This window comes from Petaurus breviceps, unplaced genomic scaffold (assembly GCF_028583685.1).
Source record: "Petaurus breviceps papuanus isolate PSGF00001 unplaced genomic scaffold, PetGlider_PUasm1.0 90977, whole genome shotgun sequence".
NCBI lineage: Eukaryota > Metazoa > Chordata > Mammalia > Diprotodontia > Petauridae > Petaurus > Petaurus breviceps.
In genome coordinates this window covers 15646323-15668005 of record NW_027187391.1, presented here as the reverse complement: position 1 = coordinate 15668005, position 21683 = coordinate 15646323, and the positions used below count along the sequence as shown (strand labels likewise).

Below are 21683 nucleotides of genomic sequence, written 5' to 3'. Positions count from 1 at the left end.
CTTCAAATAACCATGTCCACCCCATCAAAACAGATGGAATCACTTAGGAAATCTGGAAGACAATTCTCCTTTGCAAACAAATACTATATCCAACTACAAATTACAGAAGACTTTCCAGTCTAGTCTGATTTCCAAAAAAAAAAGAGGGAGGGGAGCTGCACACAGGAAAGGAAGAGGGCAAGAACAGCTCTCTCTTTACTGCCTTAGTAAATCACAAAACACAAACTGAGTTCTCATCCAAGGTGAAACATCTGACAAAAAAATCACAAGCTTATTTTGCCTAACACCATGTCACCAAATAAACTTCCCACCCAAGAGACATCCATTCAAGCAACAATCTTTTTTTTTCCCTCTTGGGAGTCTAGAGATGGAGAAAGTCGGACAGGATCCCCTCAAACTGGTCATAAAGTCATCACATGTGGACAAACCAATCTAATGAGTTCAGTGGTAAAACTTTTCAGCTGAAATGCATTTTTATTCAATATTATAAAAAGTTTCTTAGAGATTTTGCATATGGTAAACTAAAACCTCTTTGATTAACTGAATCCAGACACCCAGACCACTCAAATATCAGGATTTTTTTTTCTGCAATCTGTTTTTATCAGGAAGTGGTAAATGACAAGGAAACAAAACATCAAAAGCTTAGAAACAAATGCCAGTAAGTGTCTTGTAATGAGCACAGTTTGAGGTCAACAAAGGTAGCCAGGGCACACAGGACAGCACACACTACTTGGAATCAGGAAGATTCAAGTTTTCTGCCTCACACCCCCCTTCCTCGCTGCATGTCCCTGGGCAAAATGCTCTGTATGTGACTCAGTTTCTTCACCTGTAAAATGGGGACAATAACAGCACCTCTCTCATTTGCAAACCTTAAAGCAGTATATAAATGCTAGCTATTATTACTATCAACACCCGTGGCTATAGTGTTGCTGACCACGGGTATCAAACTCAAATAGCAATGGGGGCCATTAAATCATACTTAAAGGTCGCTGTGGACCACATATTGACGTAGTTTTAAAATGTGATATTATTTATGTTTTGTTGTATTTTATTTTCTTAAATATTTCCCAATTACATTTTAATCTAGTTTGGACCACACTCAGAAGTGCTGTGGGCCTCATGTAATTCTCTGACACCTCTGCTATAGACTGATCACTCATCAGAATAAAGACCTGAAGGCACTTAAATGCCCCCTGAACCCCAAATCAAAGCAAATTAGTAATATTCAATAACAATTCAATGATGCAAGAATGTGAAATACTACAGGAAGTAATCATATTAGAAAGATTTTCAACAAGGATACAAGCAAAAGTAAGGTTCTAATTAAATTGTCTAGAGTGTCTCTAGTCACTAGACCATCTCATTCTCTAACCATTCCAACTAAGGCAGCATTGGTGTCATGGATATGGATGAGGAACCCGGAGCCAGGAAGGTATGGTTCAGATACTTACTACCACCCTTACTTCAGTCTTGGTTCAAACCCCATGTCCTAACACAAAAGTTGCTCTCTGCTTTCTATCTACCCCCCTTTTATATCTTGTCTCCCTTCATTGGGCTGTAAGCTTCTCAAGGGCAGGGACTGTCTCTTTTTGTTATCTGTATCACCAGCCCTTAGCACAATGCCTTGACACATAGTATGCACTTCACAAGTATACTGAATTATTATCTAGTCTTCCCCCATTGGACTATGAGCTCCTTGAGGAGTTTGCTGTCTTGCTTTTTGCTTTTATGTGTATTATGTGTATTCTCTGTGCTGAGCACAGTGCTTGGCAAAGTGATTAATTTTTTTAAGCCTTAATATATGTTTTATCTGGTATGACCCTGAGCAAGCCTAACAGAAATTTTCAATACTTTATTTTTTTCTAATCTCACTTTAAGTCAAACTTGTATCTAGTCCACGTTTATCAGAGGTTAAGACTACAAACTTAACTACCAAGGAAATCTAAAACTGGTGTTATTTGGAAGATCTTGTTCTTTATTCTAGGGACTCCCTTTTCTCTACTCAATCTTGAAACTCAAGATCTCTTCATTTTCCCCAACTGTGGATCAATCAACTGGATAAGCACAAGTCTCAGTATCTCTTCTTCCCAAGCTTCTGGATGGTTCTGATGTGATGAGGAAGACAAAAAAGTACCTAAAGCCAGAAAACTTCTAGGCGAGGCATAATTCAGCTCTACCATCCTCAAGGAACTTCACAGAGCTAAGCAGGTTATATATAAACTGAAACGATGCCACCTAAGATTGAGTAGAGACAAAACTTAGAAGACTTAGAGTCACAAGACCTAGTGGCCTGAGGTCATTTAGTCCAATGCCTTTAATCTTTTAGATGAAAAAAATGAGTTTAGGAGTTGGGCAAGTTGCTTGCTCAAAAGTCAAACAGACAGCACAGTAGAAAGAAGACATCAGCACCATGTGGAGAAGTGTTGAACTTGGAATAAGAGAACTTGAGTTGAAATTCTAACTCTTGTCACTTACTATCTATGTGCCCTTGGGCCAAACTCTAGACACTCTGATCTTGGTCTCAGAGGTCCTTTCCAGCTTTAAGTCAATGGTCTCGTTCTAGAATTTTAAAGGAAAAAAATCATATATTTTCCTTTCTTAATATCATGAGACAGACAGAGAATAGGGATACAATGGTGACAGGGGATCACAGGAATCTTGAAAGGGCCAAGTTGAGATCATGGTCACAGTCCCCATGTAAGAAAATTTCTGAGGCAGACATATCACTGAATCAATGAAAGCGAAACTTTATTTTTGCTGTCAACTTGATGATGTGGCAGAAATTTCACGTCCTCTGCCACACCCCACACCCCCTCCTCCCTTGGCTATTTCAGAGTCCAACCTTAAGTCAAACATCTGGAAGTTTCACATATTTCCACATTTTCCACTGCAGTGGCATTATTATTTCCCCCTTTAAAAGGGTTTAGTAAATCTTTAAAAAGCATTAAACCTAAGCCCTGAGTAATTTTCCATTAAAGTGAGTTGCCACTCCCCAAATTCTACTTTTTTTCTTATAATATGCTTTCATAAGGAAAAAAGGCAAATGATAAGAAAATAGAACTTTTGTTTTAAAAAATAATTTCTGTGACTGGTTTTTCAAGATAATCTCCCACCATTTTCTATCTATAGTAGTTTAAGATATTTGCTGATATTCAGCAAGATCCTAAATCCCAAAATAAAAGGATAAGTGATACATAATGATACTATACTTTATAAGGCAGCAAAATGAACACAATTTAGGAAATAAAAATAAAAAGCCATCATTCACTACCATGTTATACAACTCTAATTTCTTCCCCAAAAATGAGTAAAAAAATTAAGCACACTCCTAGAAAGTTTTATCTTTTTTTCCCCTTTTAGTGTCATGACAAACTGACTACCTTTTAACAGACAAGAAAAGACCTATTGCTGACACATAGATTTTGCCTGAGTCAGCTATCTGCACTCAGTCAGAGTAGCAACTCATCACAGCTAAGACCAAACTTTATAATGAGGAAGAGAAAGAGCAATGAAGAAAAAAGATGGCATGCAATTTTTAAAGATCTAACCTCAAATTATCAAAGCAAACTATTGGCTATGAAAAATGGGAAATAAAGAGAAATTACATTGACACCTGTTGTAACAATGTCATCCACAATTTAAAGTACATAAATTAACTGCTGCTACAAAAAGGCCAAAATGCACTGGGGTTAGCAAACATCTGATTAACGTGACAAACATCTAAAGATGGCTGCCAAAGCCAACCTGGGGTTAGAATATAAACTTCTCTATCAAATCTTAAGAAAGAATAAGACAGACAACTATAAGCAGTAGCATCTCATAAAACAAAAAGAAGTTTAGGGTAAAGTCAGTCTAAAGAAAATTTGACAAGTTATACAAACTAATTAAAGTCATTACAAGGGTATTTATGAATAAAAAAGGAAAAAAAAAGATGACAGAGAAGAAAAATGGAAAAGATTTACAAAAACCACTCCAACAACTCCAAATAAGAACAGGAATTAAGTATACCTTCAAAGAATGTATGACAGGAATGGAAAATGAGCTGGATACTTAGCAAGGGACACCAGATGGTTCCTCTGGTACCTTTGCAATGTTAGGAAGTAGCTGAAAAAAAAACATCTTGTATATTGGATATATCCATATCTTGTATGGATATACCCTATGGTGAAGTTTCATAAGGAAATGGGTAAGAGTCGGGCCAGTGGGATTCTCTTAGCCAGCGTCAAAGGTGAGAAAATTAAATATGCATTTTCATGCCAGATACAAAGAACACTTCTCTTGTATTTATTACTGGAGACATTTTAGAGTTCGTGATAGATTTAAAACATAAGGGGGAAAGTACTTGCATTTTAAAACTTCATCACTATATCACTATATGCTACTACTCTAAGGTTCCAAAAACTGAATTCTTAATAAAAGCAATGTTGTACTTAATGAGACTTTACTAGCCTACCAGTTCACACATGCCAGTTAATCCCTTCCCCAATGTTACCATTTTATAGGTAACTACCACACAGTGTCTAGAAGGGGCTTAAGGGAAAGAACAATGGATACACCAGTTGAAGGGTTTAATTCCTGGTCAACAATTTTATCATCTGTGCTTTGTGACCTTGGACAAGTCTCAATGAAATTCTCCCATCTGGAGAAGGTAGAAGCCAGACTAGAGGACCTCTAAGGTCTCTTCTAGTTCTAAATCCTATTGGTCCTCATCTATTTAACAAACCTACCCAAGGTATTCAATGAGTCAAATCCTTGGACTTTTTTAAAAACTGTATTCAGCAATACTATGTAATGATGTTTTTAGCTTTTCTACTTAGCCCATGGTTAAATGAGTTATGGTTAACATGGTTAACAGGCTAAAGAATATACAGAAGTCATTTCATCAACATAAAATGGTCTCAACTCACAGAATATTAGTTGTGATCACTTGGTCCAAACTTTCCAGATGAGGAAATGTCAGACAGCTAGTTAGTGACAGAGGTAGGAGGACCCAGATCTTCTGATTTCCAGGCCAAGGCTTTTTTCCACTAACTAGATAGCTGGAGAATGGCTATAAAGTGAAAGATGCTATGCTAGGCACTCAGACAAAGTACCTGCTCTCAAGGGGGTTTATAATCTGAGAAACAGATGAATAACAAAACCAGGCTGCATATGCTAAACATCAGGAGCACAGACCACAAAAGGCAAAGGAGATCCAGAAAAAGACATCCAAAGTGAAAGGAACCTTTTATAGGAAAAGAATTTTTAAAAAAAAATTAATACACCAAGCAACTACTATGTGCCAGGTACTGCTAAGTGGTATACAAAGAAAGGTTTAAAAAAAACAGTCCCCGCACTCTCCATCATGTGCTAGCTCACCTTGTTCTAGGAGAACTGTAGTGGCAATAATAAATAATAGGAGTTGACATTTATATGTGACCTATCTCATTTGAGACTCACAATAAACCCTGCTGAGTGGGTGTTATAGATATTGTCATGCCCCATTTTACAGGTAGAACATCTGTAACTTATTCATGGTCACTCACTGAACGAGTTAGTCCAACACCTATATCCACCACAGAGACCACACTGCTTGCCCTTTGGATAAGAAGTCAAGTTGGAGAGGTAATTAGGGATCAGACTGTGGTGGGTGGAGGACCACTGGGATCAAGTATGCTCATTAGTAGTTTAGGAAAATCCACCTTCTTGCAGCATAAAGAATGGATTTAGGAAAGGAGGGGAAATGGCAACAGGACTGCAAGGAGGAGACTAGGCATCCAGGTGTAACAGGGAAATGTTCTGAACAACCTTCGAGGAAACGGAAAAAGTCAGCCATGTGAGACACCAAGGAGCAATCAGCAGGAATACGCATGGTAAGACATTCGGGTGAAAACTTCAAACCCATGTGGAGATGGATGCCTGACAGGAAACCAGGAGGTGGGCCAGAGCTAGAGACCTCCATCTGGAACCCATCCATTGGAGGAAAGTGTTAGCTGGAAATCAACAGAGTAAGAAGAGCTCTCTGGAGGAGAGGAGGCTCCAGAAGAAGAGAAAGATGAAAGTTCAAGAGACTAAGTCTTGAGATGAGCCCACGTTTATGTACTAGGAGAAGAAAAATCACAGGAGACAGAGAAACAGTTGGAGAAGTAGGAAGAAAAGGGTTCTGAAAGAGAAGGGAAAGGAAAGCTTCAAGGTGGGGAGGGGGCACACAGATAACTGAAAAGGTCACCAGAGGATGAAGATTAATATCTACTAGATCCCATGATGAGGAAGATCAATGGAGTCAAGTGCCTTCCATGGAGCAGTGAGGGCACAAGTCATATTATAAAAGGTTAAACTGGCAGGCAAAGAATAGGAAATAAGAAATATAAGCTACTTTTTCCCCAAATGTTAGTGGAACATTAATGATCATCTTAGACTTATACATACAACACTTGGCAATTTTTTAAAGCATTTTCACGTAATATTACAGCAGCCCTGTGAAAAAGTCAGGGCTGATGCTGTTCCCATTTCACAAATGATGAAAACCGAGGCTCAAGGAAGCTATAGGATCTGTCAAAGTTCAAAAAACAAGTTCCTTGAGGACCTGAAACTGGTATTTCCCAGTTCAATGTTCTTCCTACTGGGATTAAACAAATCAAGGAAGAGGTTTTCTTTAAGATAAACTGATTTGAGCAGATTTTTAGACAGGAAGGAGAAGGTGCAGCAGGGGCACATAAGATCCTAGAGAAGACCATAGGGGAGCATAGGTGGAGGGGTTACATGGAAATGAAGAGCAATTTCAATCAATCAATAAATATTTATTAAGTGTCTGCTATGTGCCAGGAACTGTGCTAAGCACTGGAGATACAAAAAGAGGGATAAGATGGTCCCTGCCCTCAAGAAGCTTACAATCCAAAACAATATCAATATCAATCTCTGCTTCTCTGTCTCTGTCTCTCTGTCTCTGTCTCTCTGTCTCTGTCTCTCTGTCTCTGTCTCTGTCTCTCTCTGTCTCTGTCTCTCTCTCTCTCTGTCTCTGTCTCTCTCTGTCTCTGTCTCTCTCTCTCTCTCTCTCTCTCTCTCTCTGTCTCTCTCTCTGTGTCTCTCTCTCTCTCTCTGTCTCTGTCTCTCTGTCTCTGTCTCTGTCTCTCTCTCTCTCTCTCTCTCTCTCTCTCTCTCTCTCTCTCTCTCCCCCCCTCCTTCTCTCTGTCTCTCTCTGGAATTCTATCACTCAGAATCAGATTAACTTCTTCAAAACATCTTAATGGAAAACGAATGCCAATACCAACTTAATTAACTAATTGTTCATCAGTTCTGAATCATTATGCATTTGTGAATTTAAATTTTCACAGCAGACATCAAATGTCCAAAAAAAAAAAGTAATGGAAAAATGACACCCAGAATAATAGTCTTCTACTGTCCAAACCAGACTATTCACTGTTCTACATATGCATCCCACCTCTGCCTACTGCAATCCTACCCTCCTTCAAGGACTACCTGAAGTCAGTCATCCTTAATTATTCATAACTATGTACTGTGTGCTAATGTGCTGGAAATACAAATAAAGTCGAAAATATGGCCTATGCCCCCAAAAAGCTCACAAGTTAATGGGAAGTTCACATTCAATGGCCAACACCTTTAACAAGGATTCCCTGAACTCCCAATTTGGAAAGAATTTTTTTCATCTGCCAGACCTAAACAACCTTTCACTTGAATATCTTTAAAGGAACACATTCCACTCTCCCCCAAATATGAAATTTATTTTCATATTTCCCTAGTATAAGTACAGGTACTTAATAAATGTTTCTTATATAGATAGAAACGAAAAAAAAAAAAACCACTCCAGTGAAACTTCAAAAACAGCAGCCCATCAGGCAGATTTCTTACTTCTCAATTCACTTATTTCATATTTTGATCATAACAGTTTAATTATTACATGTATTAATGTTTAAGATACACATTTCCCCCCAAATTAAGACTGTTTAAGATATTTGCATTTCCTCCAAAAAATTAAGACAAAGACTCTTCTTGCATTTCCTCTCTAAATTAAGAATGCTTAAGACTCCTGCATTCCACCCAAAAAAATTAAGACTGTTTAAGACACTTGGATTTTGCCCCTTATACTACCAGACAGATAAATGTCTCCTGCCCTTCACAGTGACCAGGAAGCAAAGACTCAAAAAAATTCAGGAAAAATTTTCACCTGATCTAGCTCTAATATACTGTCATTAGACAATGTATTCTGGGGAAAATCTAAACACAAGCAATAACTGAATTTTGAGGACAGACTATTTTATTTTGTTTTACAGTTTAAAGCAAGAATTTTTTGGTTTTCAATTATTATTACATTGGTCAAAGGTGAAATTATAGGTCTAGGCCACCGTTTTTTGAGAACCTATCTCACTGACTAAAAGGTATTCAAATACCTAATAAAACATGGCATTCAAGTTACTTTTACAGGAACTAGTATTCTGTAATATCTATTATTTTAGTAAATATAACATGCTTCAAGATTCAAGGATCAGATCATAGATTTAAAAAGGAAGGAGATTTTAGGAGAAATCTAGTCTATACAGATGTGGAAACTGAAACCCGGAGTAGGGAAGAGTTCTCCCTACTGGTAAGAAATGAGAAAATATAGTAGTTTAAAATAATGCCTTACAATCCTGGCCCCACAGAAGAGATGAAGAAGAACCTTGTGACCATATGGGAGAACTAAGAGAGCAGAAGGCTAAATGCACAGTCTTGCCTGTTTCATTTGCATAATTGCTTCTTTGTTCCAAGGGAGAATTGGGGGGGGGGGGGCAGGTGGAATGTAATACCTCAGGAAATCACTGGTATAAAAAAAGATATCAATAAAACGTTTTAAACAAAAGCTTTAAAATTTAACAAATAAAGAGTTTGCTAAGTACACCAGCTCAACCTTTCAGTTTCCATGTTGTCATATGTTAGCTGTGTGACTCTGGTCAAGTCATTTAACCTTGTTTGCCTCAGTTTCCTCATCTGTAAAATGAGCTAGAGAAAGAAATGGCAAACAACTCCAGTATCTATGCCAACAAACCCCCAAAAAGGAGTCACAGAGTCAGACGTGAGTGAAACTATGAAACATAACAAGTAACAGACAGTAGATAGGAGAGACTCCTATCCTATCTCAGGCGCCTGCTCAGCAGGCTTTCAAATTAAGAATGTATGAAACACAAGAGCTGAAAATGAGTTAACTTCAATTAAAAGAAAAGTGGCCAGAAACTTGAGCTACATCTGTACTACACATGAAGTTATTTAAATCAACCTCTTCACTGCAAACTTTAATACACCTAAGAATATCCTCCATACCTTTACTTTTCTAGTTGAAAATTTTAAAAAGGAAAACAATCACATTTGCCATCTCTGAATAATTTAAAGCAAATAAACTTGGTCTTTAAAAAAATTAAGATATGGAGTTCATTGACATTGTTATTGACTGTACAAAAAATATGTTCATTCACAAAGTTGTAGAGAGTACTCAAGATACCTGTCTTTCTACAAACATGCCAATTCCACAAGAGTTATCTAAAAAATCCAATATATCCAGCACTTCCTATAGTAACCTTTCTCCATGCTTTCATTTCCTCTACTATATTGTAAATAAAAAGCTTTTTTTTTAAATTAGAACTCTTTTTGGAGAAGATTTCTACTGAATTCATATTCCAAGATTCTAGAACAGTTAGAAAAGATGAAAGATCATCAGGATGAGAAGGGAATCCAAAGTCTAAGGGCAAAAATGAACCACAGTTAAATGCTTACACCACTGTCAAATTTCCTTTCTCATATAGGAGAGAATGCACTGTTATCAATTTTGTAGATGTAGCAGATTAGAAGACAACACTGTTCTAATTGCAAATTTGGTACCTAACCATTCACAGTTCCACTCTGCAGCCTAAGAAGTAAGGGTTTGCGGTATGCATGTTGTCTGACAGCACAAATATCATCCACACAATTAACGAAGCTTGCAATTTTACTTCATGGTTTGGGAGCCCTTTGCTGTGCTCACCTTCTGAACTAAAGACATACCAGCAGACAAGGGCAATGAGATCTTGAGGGTACTATAGCTCCCCAAAGTTCAGCAAGCATCCTTTTTCCCTCTCAGAAACACAAAGATTGGGGATGCCATTAACTCCCAAGTAAGTGTGAATTGTAAGAGACAGAGGGATGTTCTGTTAGACCTAGAAGTAGAAGCCCTAGACTCACTTCCATCCCTAACTTGGCTCTGTGACCTTGAGGAAAGATACAATTTTTCACTCTATTTAGTTCAAAGTACAAAAAAAAAAAATCAAGAACAGACCTTTCTACACTGCAGGCAACTACAAATATAGCAGAAAAATATACCACTGCTGGAACAACCAAGAAACAGAACTCTTTTTATGCTTATTAACCAAAGAAAGGGGAAAAACACCAAAAATATCAAAGTTAGCCTCATAAGCTGTCCTTGGAAAGTCCCTTAACCTCGGTGCCTCAATTTCCTTATCTGGAAAATAGGGATAATAATAGCACCTACCTCACAAGGTCATTAGTGAAGAGGAAATGAGTTTACTGTGAAGTATTTTGTAAACCTTAAAGCATTATATAAACTTAGCTATCATTCCAAAGTTGCCATTATTATGGCATAAAGATAGCCCCTGGGTTCTTAGAAATTAAACTAATGGAAGTACAAGCTCTGCTAGGTTCTAACAAGCTAAAAAGGCCCTCCAAAAGGGTATGTGTCTCTCTTACAGGCCTAGTCTAGCTAGATTTATCTGCTTCGTCACCAGAAGGCTGGCATACTGCAGTTTGGGGGGAGGGGAGGGGAGAAACAGGGGTGTCACAGCAACTCATTTACATGACTAAATTAACTAAAGTATGGAGGACATACAATCTAAATTAGTGGAGATACTGATAGAATCACGGATCATTCTGATAGAATCACGGATCATTTGAAATTGGGGGGGGGGGGAGTAGTGGTTCTATACTCAACAATATAGTAGCATTTATCCTGAACGCTAAAGACATGCATCAAAGATTTAGACGATGAAGAACAGCTAATATATGAACAAAAATGACCAAAGAGCAGAAAGCATACGTGTCTTTTGGCAGACTCATGAAACAATTTTAGTTAATCCCACAACCTTAACAGATAAAGGTCTGGAGTGCAGTGCTGATATGTCCAACCCTCTTTGTGGATATGCCTTTGTGGATTTCCCCTCTGTTACCTGACTTACTTCTAGATATGCTAACTGTAACAGAGAAGCAAAAGAACAAAATGAAGAGATAGATATTAGCAGAGGAAACTAAATTATCCCTATTTATAGATGACAGGATGGCGTACTAAGAAAACTCCAGAGAAATCAGTGAAAAAGCTATTTGAGACAATTAAGGTCTTTAGTAAGGTAGCAGCTTACAAAATAAATCCACAAAAATGATTGGTATTGCTATACAGTACTTTAAAAAAAAAACCTAGGAAGAAATGACAAAAAGAATTCATTCAAAATAACTACAAAATGGAAAAAACAAAAAACAAAACCTGGAACGTTAACCTATTGAGACACATACCTAAGAACTATACAAAATGTTTTACAGAAACAAAGGGAGGCAAATAATTGTAAAGATATTCACTGTTCGTGGTTGGGCCATGTAAAGAAAATAAAACTGTCTTCCTCATAACTTGCATACTTAGGTAAGGAGGGGATACTTTATAGAATTTTTTAAAAATAACAAAATTCATTTGTAAGAAGAAAAGGTCCATAATCTTAAAAGATAAATAAAAAGTACAATGGAGGGGCATTAAGATAACCAGTCCTAAAATTATATTGTAAAGCAATAATCTTCAAAATGATTTAGCACTGGTTAAAACAGAGAAAAGCAGATCAAACAGGAAAGATAAGTAAAAGACAAAAACATAGAGAGCAGTCCCAATGTGTTTGATAAACCCAAAAAATAAATTAACAGGGGAAGGATTCCCCTTATAACATGAAGTTTCATAAATTTTAAGTTTGGCAGAAATTAAGCTTAGACCAACATTTTACACCACATATGGAAGCTCAAAATGAATATGCAAAATGAATATAAAATGTCACAATATTTTTAAAAAATTAAGACAACAGGAGGAGGTGCTTTTCATAACAAATACTAGAGGAACATTTCTTTTTTTTTTTGAAGGGCAATTGGGGTTAAGTGACTTGCCCAAGGTCACACGGCTAGTTTTTTGTGTGTGTGTTAAGTATCTGAGGCTGGACTCAGGTCCTCCTGACTCCAGGGCAGGTGCTCTATTCACTGCACCACCTAGCAGCCCCCAGGGGAACATTTCTTCTCCAAACAACGGAGAAATTATAAAAGACAAAATAGACAATTTTCATTACATAAAATTTTTTTAAAGTTTTTGCATGTATAAAATCAATAAAGACAAAAGAAACTGTTGAATGGAAAAAAAATATTTGCATCAAATATTAATGACTAAAGTCTGCCATCCAAGATGTATACATGTGATGTAAGTTCTCTAATAGGAGCCAAAGGTAAGTGAGCAAAGGAGATGAAACATTATCAAAATAAGAATTGCAAATCTCCATATGGAAAATTGCTCCAAATTGGAGGTAGAGTAGCATTTGTAGCACTTTCCCCCCAGAAAATGGTGTCTAAAAAAATCTTAATCTAATAAAAGATATAACCGTCTAGAATATGGAGATGAAAAGTTAAGGCAGCTATCATGAAATTTAAAAATTCCTGTAAGCAAAGAAGGCAAAAGCATTACTATGAGGGCAAACTAAAATACCATCTCATCCAGTATGATCTAGCCCTGAAACAAATGAAATCAAGAGACCACACTAGTATACATGATCTAATGATTCAGATTGGAACAAGGATTCAAAGAAGGGTTCATGCAGTGTATTAATGAGAGAAGGCACAACAAAGAGTGATGGTGCCTTGGGCTCGTCCATTTACATCTGTAACAGACACACCAAACATCTTCAAAAATACACAAAAGTCTAGAAACAGTCATTGATATAATACAATGGTCAAAGAGTACCACTCAGTCTCCTCTGAGTCTTTCATTTCAGGGACCTCAGTTTCTTCATTTGTGAAATAAAAGGCTTGAACTAGATGACCTATAAGGTCCCCTCCAGCTCTGTGTCTAGGCAGTATACCTCACATACAAAGGAATGTAACAAACCAGTGAGAGTTTTCAAAACCCTCAACTAACATTTCCCATCCCAAAGCAGAGATAAGGCTGTTCTCAAAGAGATAACATTTTAAAACAATATTCAAAAGGCTAGAAACATCAGTAAAAACTCTTTGCCTTACAGGTTTTATTCATTATGCCTTTTATCAATGAAAAAACGCAAGTTGCAAGTACAATCCTGCACATTGAGTCATTTCGTTCTTATCCATAGCATAAAAAGGGTCTGTGTGTGTGTTTAAAAGTAAGACTGCAAGAGTGCTTATCAAGTGTCTTCTTTTAGACCAGGGCTTCTTCAACTTTTTCCACCTGCGACCCCTTTTTGCCCAAGAAAGTTTCTACATGACTCCCAGGTATATAGGTACATAAAATAGGTATACAGAAGTCTTTTAATGTTGCCAAATTTTTCACAACTCCCACATTTAGTTATTCGACCCCATACAGGGTCACAACCCACAGCTTAAGAAGCACTGTGGTGTTCTAGGTATGCTTTATTTGAACTAAGAACAAAAACTTCTGCCATATGCATGCTATTGGGTGGATGGCCAACGAAAGTAGAGAAAAAATGAAAAGTAGCATCAGTAATGTTACATAAATTAAAAGTTCCCTGTTACTCTATAAAGAAACACACACAAAAACTCAAAATAAAGGCAAACTTTAACAAAGCATATTTATGTTACCAACACTACAAAGAACAGGCAAAGAAAGGCTATTTTTAATAAGAAATATATTATCTAAAACCACAAATGTCAACATCATTTGCAATGGGGCAACACTGGTTGGTTTTATTGAACTGCTTTTTTTTCTTTTTTGTTACAAAGAATGACTGTATTTGGAAATGAAAGTGATGTAAAAAAAATGCCATTTCAAGTCACAGCAATTGTACTTCTATACAGATAATTAATATGTTCAAAAAAAGTTAGTTCCCACAGGTTGACAAGGCAATTATTCTAAAACACATACACACACACACACACACACACACACAATTGGATTTGTTCCTGAGTCCAGTCCAATTAATTTCAATCAACCAGCAATACAGTTTCACCTAAGGACAAATGTAGAGTTCAGTATAACTGAAAATTTGGTAAGGTGGGTCAATGACAAAAGAATAGCATTTAATAGGAATAAATATAATTACAAAGGAAAAATTACCTGCAAATACAATTAAGGTAGCGTAGCAAGAACGAAGGCCTTAAAATCAGGAAGTCATACCAACTACAACTAATTATATGACCTTTGACAGACAGGCTATTTATCCATAAAAAAAGTATCAGGCTAGATGACTTCTAAAGTTCTTACGCTCTGAAATTCTCAAACTCTGTAAAACAAGTGTTTCCCGCTAGAAAACCAAAGGATTTTAGTGAAATCTAATTTGGGGGCAGAGCCTGGAACCAGAAAGAGTCCTCTTCCTGAGTTCAAATCCAGGTTCAAACACTTACTAGCTCTATGATACTGGATGAGTCTCTTAACCCTATTTACCTCAGTTTCCTCATCTGTGAAATGAGCTGGAGAAGGAAATGGCAAACCACACCAGTATCTCTGCCAAGAAAACCCCAAAGGGGTCATGAAGAGTCAGGTATTACTGAAAATGACTAAATAATGAGAGTATAATTAAGCATAGCAGTATACAAGCCAAACAGCCACTTCAAGGGATACTCCTGGAAGACGCCAAGAAACAAGAAGTTAAATCAAGACAACACATTTGAGATGGGATATCAACAGAGTAATAATGTGGACTCTTCTATATATCGAGTTCAAATTTAACCAATTCAACACGCTTATATTACTAAGGCATTCAAGAGGCAGATGTATGGGTAGAGTTGGACTAGGGGTCAGGAAGACCTGAGTTCAAATCCTCAGATACTTCTAGTTTAGTGATCCTGGGTTAGTCACTTAATCTTTCACAAACTCAGTTTCTTCATCTGTAAAACAGGGATAATATTAGTACCTATATCCCAGAGTTAGAGTGAGTATTAAATAAATTAACATAAGTATTTTGCAAAACATAAAACTATAACACTGGCTATTATTAGTATACTCTTATTAGGAGCAAGGCAATAGAGCAGACTTTTTTTTTTTAATGGAGCCCCAGACCTAGCGGAGTTTATAATCTAAAAAGAGAGAGAAGACATGAATAGAAAGAATGAAAGAAAGGAAGGAAAGGAAGGAAGAAAGGAAAGAATGAAAGGAAGGAAGGAAGGAAGGAAGGAAGGAAGGAAGGAAGGAAGGAAGGAAGGAAGGAAGGAAGGAAGGAAGGAAGGAAGGAAGGAGAAAATTACAATTTATGTGCAAAGGACGGGAGGCCTAAACAAACTGTGAATCAAGATTAAAGGATGGTGATATCACTTCCAAAGGGAAGAATCAGCGCCAGGGCTGATACCTAACTGAAAGGCAATTCTGAAAAAATTTCAAAAAGCAGAAGTATGAGAGAGTTGGGGTAAGAAAATTTAAATAGGCCGCTAGGTGGCACAATGAATAGAGCACCATCCCTGGAGTCAGGTGGACCTGAGTTCAAATCCCGTCTCAGACACTTAACACTTACTAGCCATGTGACCTTAGGCAAATCAATTAACCCCAACTGCTCTACCCTCTTCCCTCCAAAAAAGCAAATAAATAAGTAAATTTTTTTTTAAAAAGAAAATTTAAATAAATGTTAGTCTAGGCTCTTCTAGGTGAAGAAAAGAACCAAAAACTACCCTACACATCTGGATTACTAGAAACTTTATTGATTATCTCTACTATACTGATTTTGACTAAGCCATGGCAGGGAATGCCAACTTCACCTTGGACTTGCTTACTCACAATTTCCAAGATGGTATTTTTGGTTTAAACCTGAGAGAGGGCAGTAAAAACAAGGGCTGTCTAATATTTGCTGACTATAGGAGCCAGCATAAATATTTGAGGTTTGTTTATTTGTTTGTTTGTTTTTGTTGTTTTAATCTGTAAGAATAACCAGTGGCCATGCACTTCTAAATCTAAAAAACAAACAAGGTCACTGAAAATAAGTTTCCAAATGAAAGGGTGGAAGCCACATTTCCGTTGTTATCTCAAAATAAATAATAGCATGGTTTTTAAGTAAAGCCAAAGGCACCCTCTACTCTGTAATGGATGACTACAAACTATCTATTTTCTCTCCTCTTAAAAAACTGGAAATCCACACTCTCACAAAGTTTCACACACACTGCTTTTAAATCAGCTGCTTCAATTCTAGGGTAAAGAAAATCTGCTTCTGTTTTCACTGTGGTGACAGAGCCCAAGTCAAACAATTAAAAAATACACAGTTGATGGTTGTACAAAAGACAAAAACCTACATTCCTTAAGCTTTGTAGCCCAATTTTCATTCAGTCCACTGAACAGAATGTCACAGATGCACACTCCATAGCTTTTAAAGCCACAGTAATAGGATAGCAGTGATTTAAAGGGGAACCTGGTGTTACCCATGACGACACGCAATATTACTAATTACAGAGTGATTTTACCAATAAATATTTTGGTCAGGGACTGCTTTGTCATCACTGCAAGCAAGTATTTTTAGCTGAAAGCAAGTGGTTGGGCAGTACACGTAGACATGATTCTGGTTTTTAAAAATCTGTTTTTATATTCTGGTAACTGGGTAGTTCTCTGAACTCTTTTTCTTGAGAGCTGGTAATTTGGAAACAGCAAACCACAAAAATGTGAAAATGCAAAAGACCAAGCCACCCTCATGTCCGGAAGCTGGGTCAAAGCTACCCTAAAAACCTTGTCCTTATCCTTACCATGTAGTGGTTCCTTGGGTAATAAATAGTGTGGTCCATATATAATCAGTCACACATGAGTAAAAGTAATAAATACTGACTGGTGTCAGGAGGGAGAAGGGGTAGTTGAATATGCTAGTTTTGCATCCACTAGGTTATTTCTTTGGGAGACCCATTCAACATTCTTCTCCAACCCCAGATCTAAAAGCTGCAACTATTCATGGGGATAAAGCTCTATAAATAATGTCATTGAAGGGGCGTGTGTGTGTATATGCACACACATACATATATCTCTATGTATATACACACACACATATATGTATACATATACCTATATGTACTCACATAAAAACATACACACATATAGATAGATACAGCATTATATCTTTAGGCAGTAATAGATTTTACATGAACTAGCTTTTACTTTGTTGAAATTGTCTCTTTAAAAAAGGCTATGTTGCCACTTTCCGATTTGGTACTTATAATCTTTTAAAAGTGGCCTCAAATCTAACATAGATCTCAGAAGTTTTCTAAGCTGGTTACCCACCAGGATATTTTCCATTGAAAGTCTTTGCACACAGCGCTCTAACTACCAAGACTAGAGGTGAAGATTAAAGGACTATTATGTCTAGGTCGTTCTTAAAAAAGGGATGTTTTAGAAAGGAAAGAAACTGTCTTCCCCATTACCCTAAATGAGCAGTCTCTTGTTCTCTGCAGTCCTTCTGCACACAAGACCACTACTGACTTCAGTGGGAAATCTGCCCAAGAAGTGACTGTGAGACTGGGTAGGATTAAATTAGTCCTAAATCCACGCCATTGTTCGAAGGTATTACAACATACACAGCTCTCTAATCGGCTCAAAAGAGTGACTGAGAATAGATATCAGAGGTTTGGGGGTGGGGTCTCAAGTTGGAATATAGCAGCAAAGCATGGACAGGTGACAGTCTAGCTATTCAAGTTGGTGTCAAACTTAAGAGCCTGATTGATGTGCTTGGTTGGCCCTTATCACAATTCAAGATTGCATTGCAATTCAGCCCCACCAGTAGCCCAAACAGCAGTCTAGTGATTTTGCCCAGAGAATAGGCTGAAAGGGGAAACTGAATAGGATCAAGCAGTATTAGTTTCTCTGGACAATGTTTGAAGTCTTGGAACTGTAATGTACAGAAATCGACTCAGTTTCCCCTCATGTGCCAAATTCATGAAGGGCTGCCATAGAAAACAAACATTGTTTCTTGACAATACTTAGAATAAAATGGAGACACAGAAAGCAAAATGGGAAGGAAGGACTTTGCTAAAAACAAAAGCAAAAAAAAAAAAAAAACAAGAATGAAAAATAAAAGAAAATGGATTTAGGTAAACAAGAAAAAAGGTCCGAAGAGTTTAAGCAGCAAGAGAGAGAAGGTGTTACACTTTCCACAATGCTTAGAGTAAAAAAAGGGGGGAGGAGAGGGCTAGTTTTGGACTTTGGCGACTAGGCAGCCCAATCCACTCAGTTCACATATGAGATTTAATAACTGCCCAAGGTCACATAGCCAGTTTTATGATAAAACAGGGACTAGAACTCAGATTTCCCAATAAAGAGAAGCTGGTGCAATGGGAAATTAACAGATGGGGGGAAAAGACCTATGCACATATTTTTTTAGCACACTCCCTTTTCCAATGGAAGTGCTGCTGAAAACTAGGAAAGGAACCTATGATTGTTACTAATACAAATGATGAAATCATTAAAGTTCCACACTCATGATAGTCCCCAAAATAATGTTACCGCTCCCTCTGTGCAAGAGCTCTTCTAACTTAACCAAAAAAATCTGACCTCAAGAGGAGGTCAGGAGCCTTGGGAAGCATAATGATTTATGCCCCACCACAATCAAACATCCTTGCTATTGGGAAAGAAAGGAGAGCCTGGGGACAGCATTTTTCCAACTTGGCATCCTGGGATTACTGGACTGAGAGTAACCCACAAGTGCTCAGACTGCAGTAAAACAGCCCTTGAGTACCTAAAAAATGAACAGTACAAATCTAACTAATTTTGTTAGAATTTAGATTATTGAGAATAATGTGGAATTAGAGTCAGACAGGAAAGTACCTCATTAAGAAACTGATTCCCAGAGAGCGCATAATTTGCCCACAGTTCTGTGGCATAATGAGGATTTGAACTCAGCTCTTCTCACCCCAAATTCAGTAAGCACTAATTGCCTGAACTTCAGAATTTCTGCTGGACTACCCCAAGTCCTGACCTTCCTATAGCTTCCTTGCTGTTAACTTTTAAAAGCTTGCTACTACCCCTTTCATTAACCCCAAAAGGAGTATTTCTTTCTTTCTTGGATAGGAAAGGATGAAAAACAGAAAACTTTTTTTCTTTTAAAAAATGTGTTCCTTTCTTCATTGCTCTCCCCCTGGCTTCTTCCACTTTCCATGTAAGAACTGCGGTAAGGTAAGAAACCTGGGATATGCCTTAGGTGAGGGCAGGGTCCAGTCTCTAAAAGACTTCTTGCCTGGAAGGCAGGGTCTGTCCTATGCCTACTAAGGTAGGTGGGGGCATGGGTGCAGGGTGGCAGCTGCTGCTGCTAATGCTGGCTTTGCAGCTTCTCCCCCGTGACTCCCCTGGGCCCAAGATTTAGGAGCCCCCCTCTCCTTTCACACACACACAAGAGCCCATCTCCTTGCACGTCCACATATATATACACGCAGAACCCATCTTCTTCATACACATCACACACAAGTGCTCTTCTTGTACACAAGAAACCTCTCTCCTTACACACACGAGCCCCTCCCCTCCTTACACATACACATTACAAACATGAGAATCTCTCCTTGCACACGCATGTGCTCATGCACGTGTGTGCAAGGAGAGCTTCTCATGTTTGTAATGTGTATGTGTAAGGAGGGGAGGGGCTCGTGTGTGTACGGAGTTAGCTGCATGGGGGGGATTTTTTTCTTTTGGGGGGTGGGGGGCAGAGGAGAAGGATTTCAGCAGAGACCCAGACACAGACGCTATTCTTTGCCAAGGCAGAGGGCAAAGGAGGTAAGTTTCCCCTCCAAAGGGAGGAGAAAAAAAAAGCACAAAAATGCGCACACACACGAAATGAGATCAAGTTGCTGGCTCGCCGAGCTCCGGGACTCCGAAGCCGAGGCTGGAGCGCGGCAGCGCCGGAGGGGGCGAGCTCGCGCCCCCCGCCCACGCCTGGCCGGCGGGGCCAGGGCACAGCGTGCGCCCTCGCCCTCCTCCTCCTCGGTCCGCGCCAGCGCCCCGGCCCCGGTGCCCACCGCGCGCGCTGGCCGCCCCCGGGCTCCCCGCAAGACGCGCGGCTCCAGCCCCCTCTGGAGGCTCCTGAGGAGGAGGCGAAAGAGGGAGGGAGAAAGAGGAGCCGCAGCGGGAAGGGAAGCGGGGGGCGGCTCCGGCCTGGAGCAACAGGGCTCGCAGAACATCCCCCCGCCATCCCTCCCTCCGCCCCCACCGGGGACCGTCCGGCCGCCGCTGCTTCCTGCCAGCGATCCCCTTACCAGTTGCAGCCCGAGGGGAAATCAGAGTGGCCCCAGCCAGCCGAGCCACGAGTCGGCCCCGGCGCCGGCTCCTTCCCTCCTTTCCCGGCCGCTTACCCCGCACGATGCCCGCCGGGAGCTGGCTCAGTCCCCGCGCCCCGCGTCGCCGGTCTCCGCTGCAGCCTTCTCCTCCTCTTCTTCTTCCTCCTCCTCCTCCTCCTCCTCCTCCCTCCCGCAGGTTTCAAATTGAAATTCCCTGACTGGAGCCGTCAGAAGAGTCCGCGCTTCGGCCCCGCCCTCCAAAAAAGCCCCGCCCCCTGCAACGGAAACCCCTCCCGCTCCCCCGGCGCCAACCCCTCCGGGACACGCCACTGGCACGGAAACCCAGTTAAAGGCTGAGCCCCGGGATGGGGCACGGTCCCTCCTCCCAGCCCTGCTCGCGGCTGCAGCCGCCGCTCGGCATCTTGGTTCAAGTCTCTGGGATGCCGAGGCAGAAACTTTTTTCTTTTTATTTCCTAGTTTCAAAAATCCTAGGGTTTCTGGAGCGGAAAAGGACCTTAGGATCAACCAGCCTCCTCCTCGCTTTACAGACGAGGAAACTGAGGCTCAGAGAAGGGAATGGAGAAATCCAGAATTGGAATCCCAGTCTCAGGGTACCAAAGAGGGCGTTTCTCCCACCATACCACATCTCCCTCTGATGTCCTCTTTTGTAGGACACTCCCTTCTGGCTTTTATTTCTGTTACTGCACTTTCGTTCTTTATCCTTCCAGGAACTGGGGTTCCCAGAGGAATCTCTGTCCAGATAATTCCCATGTCTATATTAGCTGCAGTTTCACATCTCAAACTAGGATATCCAAAACAGAACTCGTTATCATGCCTCCTTTTGGGAGGGTACCATTATCCTCCCATGCACTCAGGTTGCATTGCAAACCACGGTATCGTCCTTAAGTCCTCACTCTTACCTCCCGTATCTAATCTAGTTGCTCAAGCTTTTTTTTTTTTTTTTTTGCTTTTTTTGCAGGGGGAAGGCAGGGTAATTGGGGTTAAGTGACTTGCCCAAGGTCACACTAAGGCTAGTAAGTGTTAAATGTATGAGGTCACATTTGAACTCAAGTCCTCCTGACTCCAGGGCCGGTGCTCAATTCATTGCGCCATCTAGCCATCCCTGGTCAAGCTTCTTATTCCTACCTTCACATTTTTCCTATATGTCACCTTCCTTCTACTTACACAGTCATTCAGTTCCCACCCTCATCACTTCTTGCCTGGACTATGATGACAATAGCTTTTTAATTGGTCTCCAATCCATCCTCTAGCCA

The 21683-nt window shown here is 39.4% G+C and overlaps 2 protein-coding genes across 2 annotated transcripts in view; one reads left to right on the top strand and one right to left on the bottom strand.

Annotated features, from left to right (window-relative positions):
• The window catches only part of EPB41L2 (erythrocyte membrane protein band 4.1 like 2), a 280886-nt gene extending 260193 nt beyond the window's left edge, over positions 1-20693 (bottom strand). The window contains exon 1 of the mRNA XM_069077330.1: positions 20485-20693. The gene's annotated coding sequence lies outside the window, so the exon portion shown is untranslated. The remainder of the gene's footprint in view (positions 1-20484) is intronic.
• On the top strand, positions 19970-20617 carry LOC138153167 (uncharacterized). The gene has a single exon (XM_069077329.1). It carries the CDS (start codon positions 19970-19972, stop codon positions 20615-20617), a length of 648 nt encoding a protein of 215 aa, XP_068933430.1.
• Positions 20694-21683: the final 990 nt, after the last annotated feature.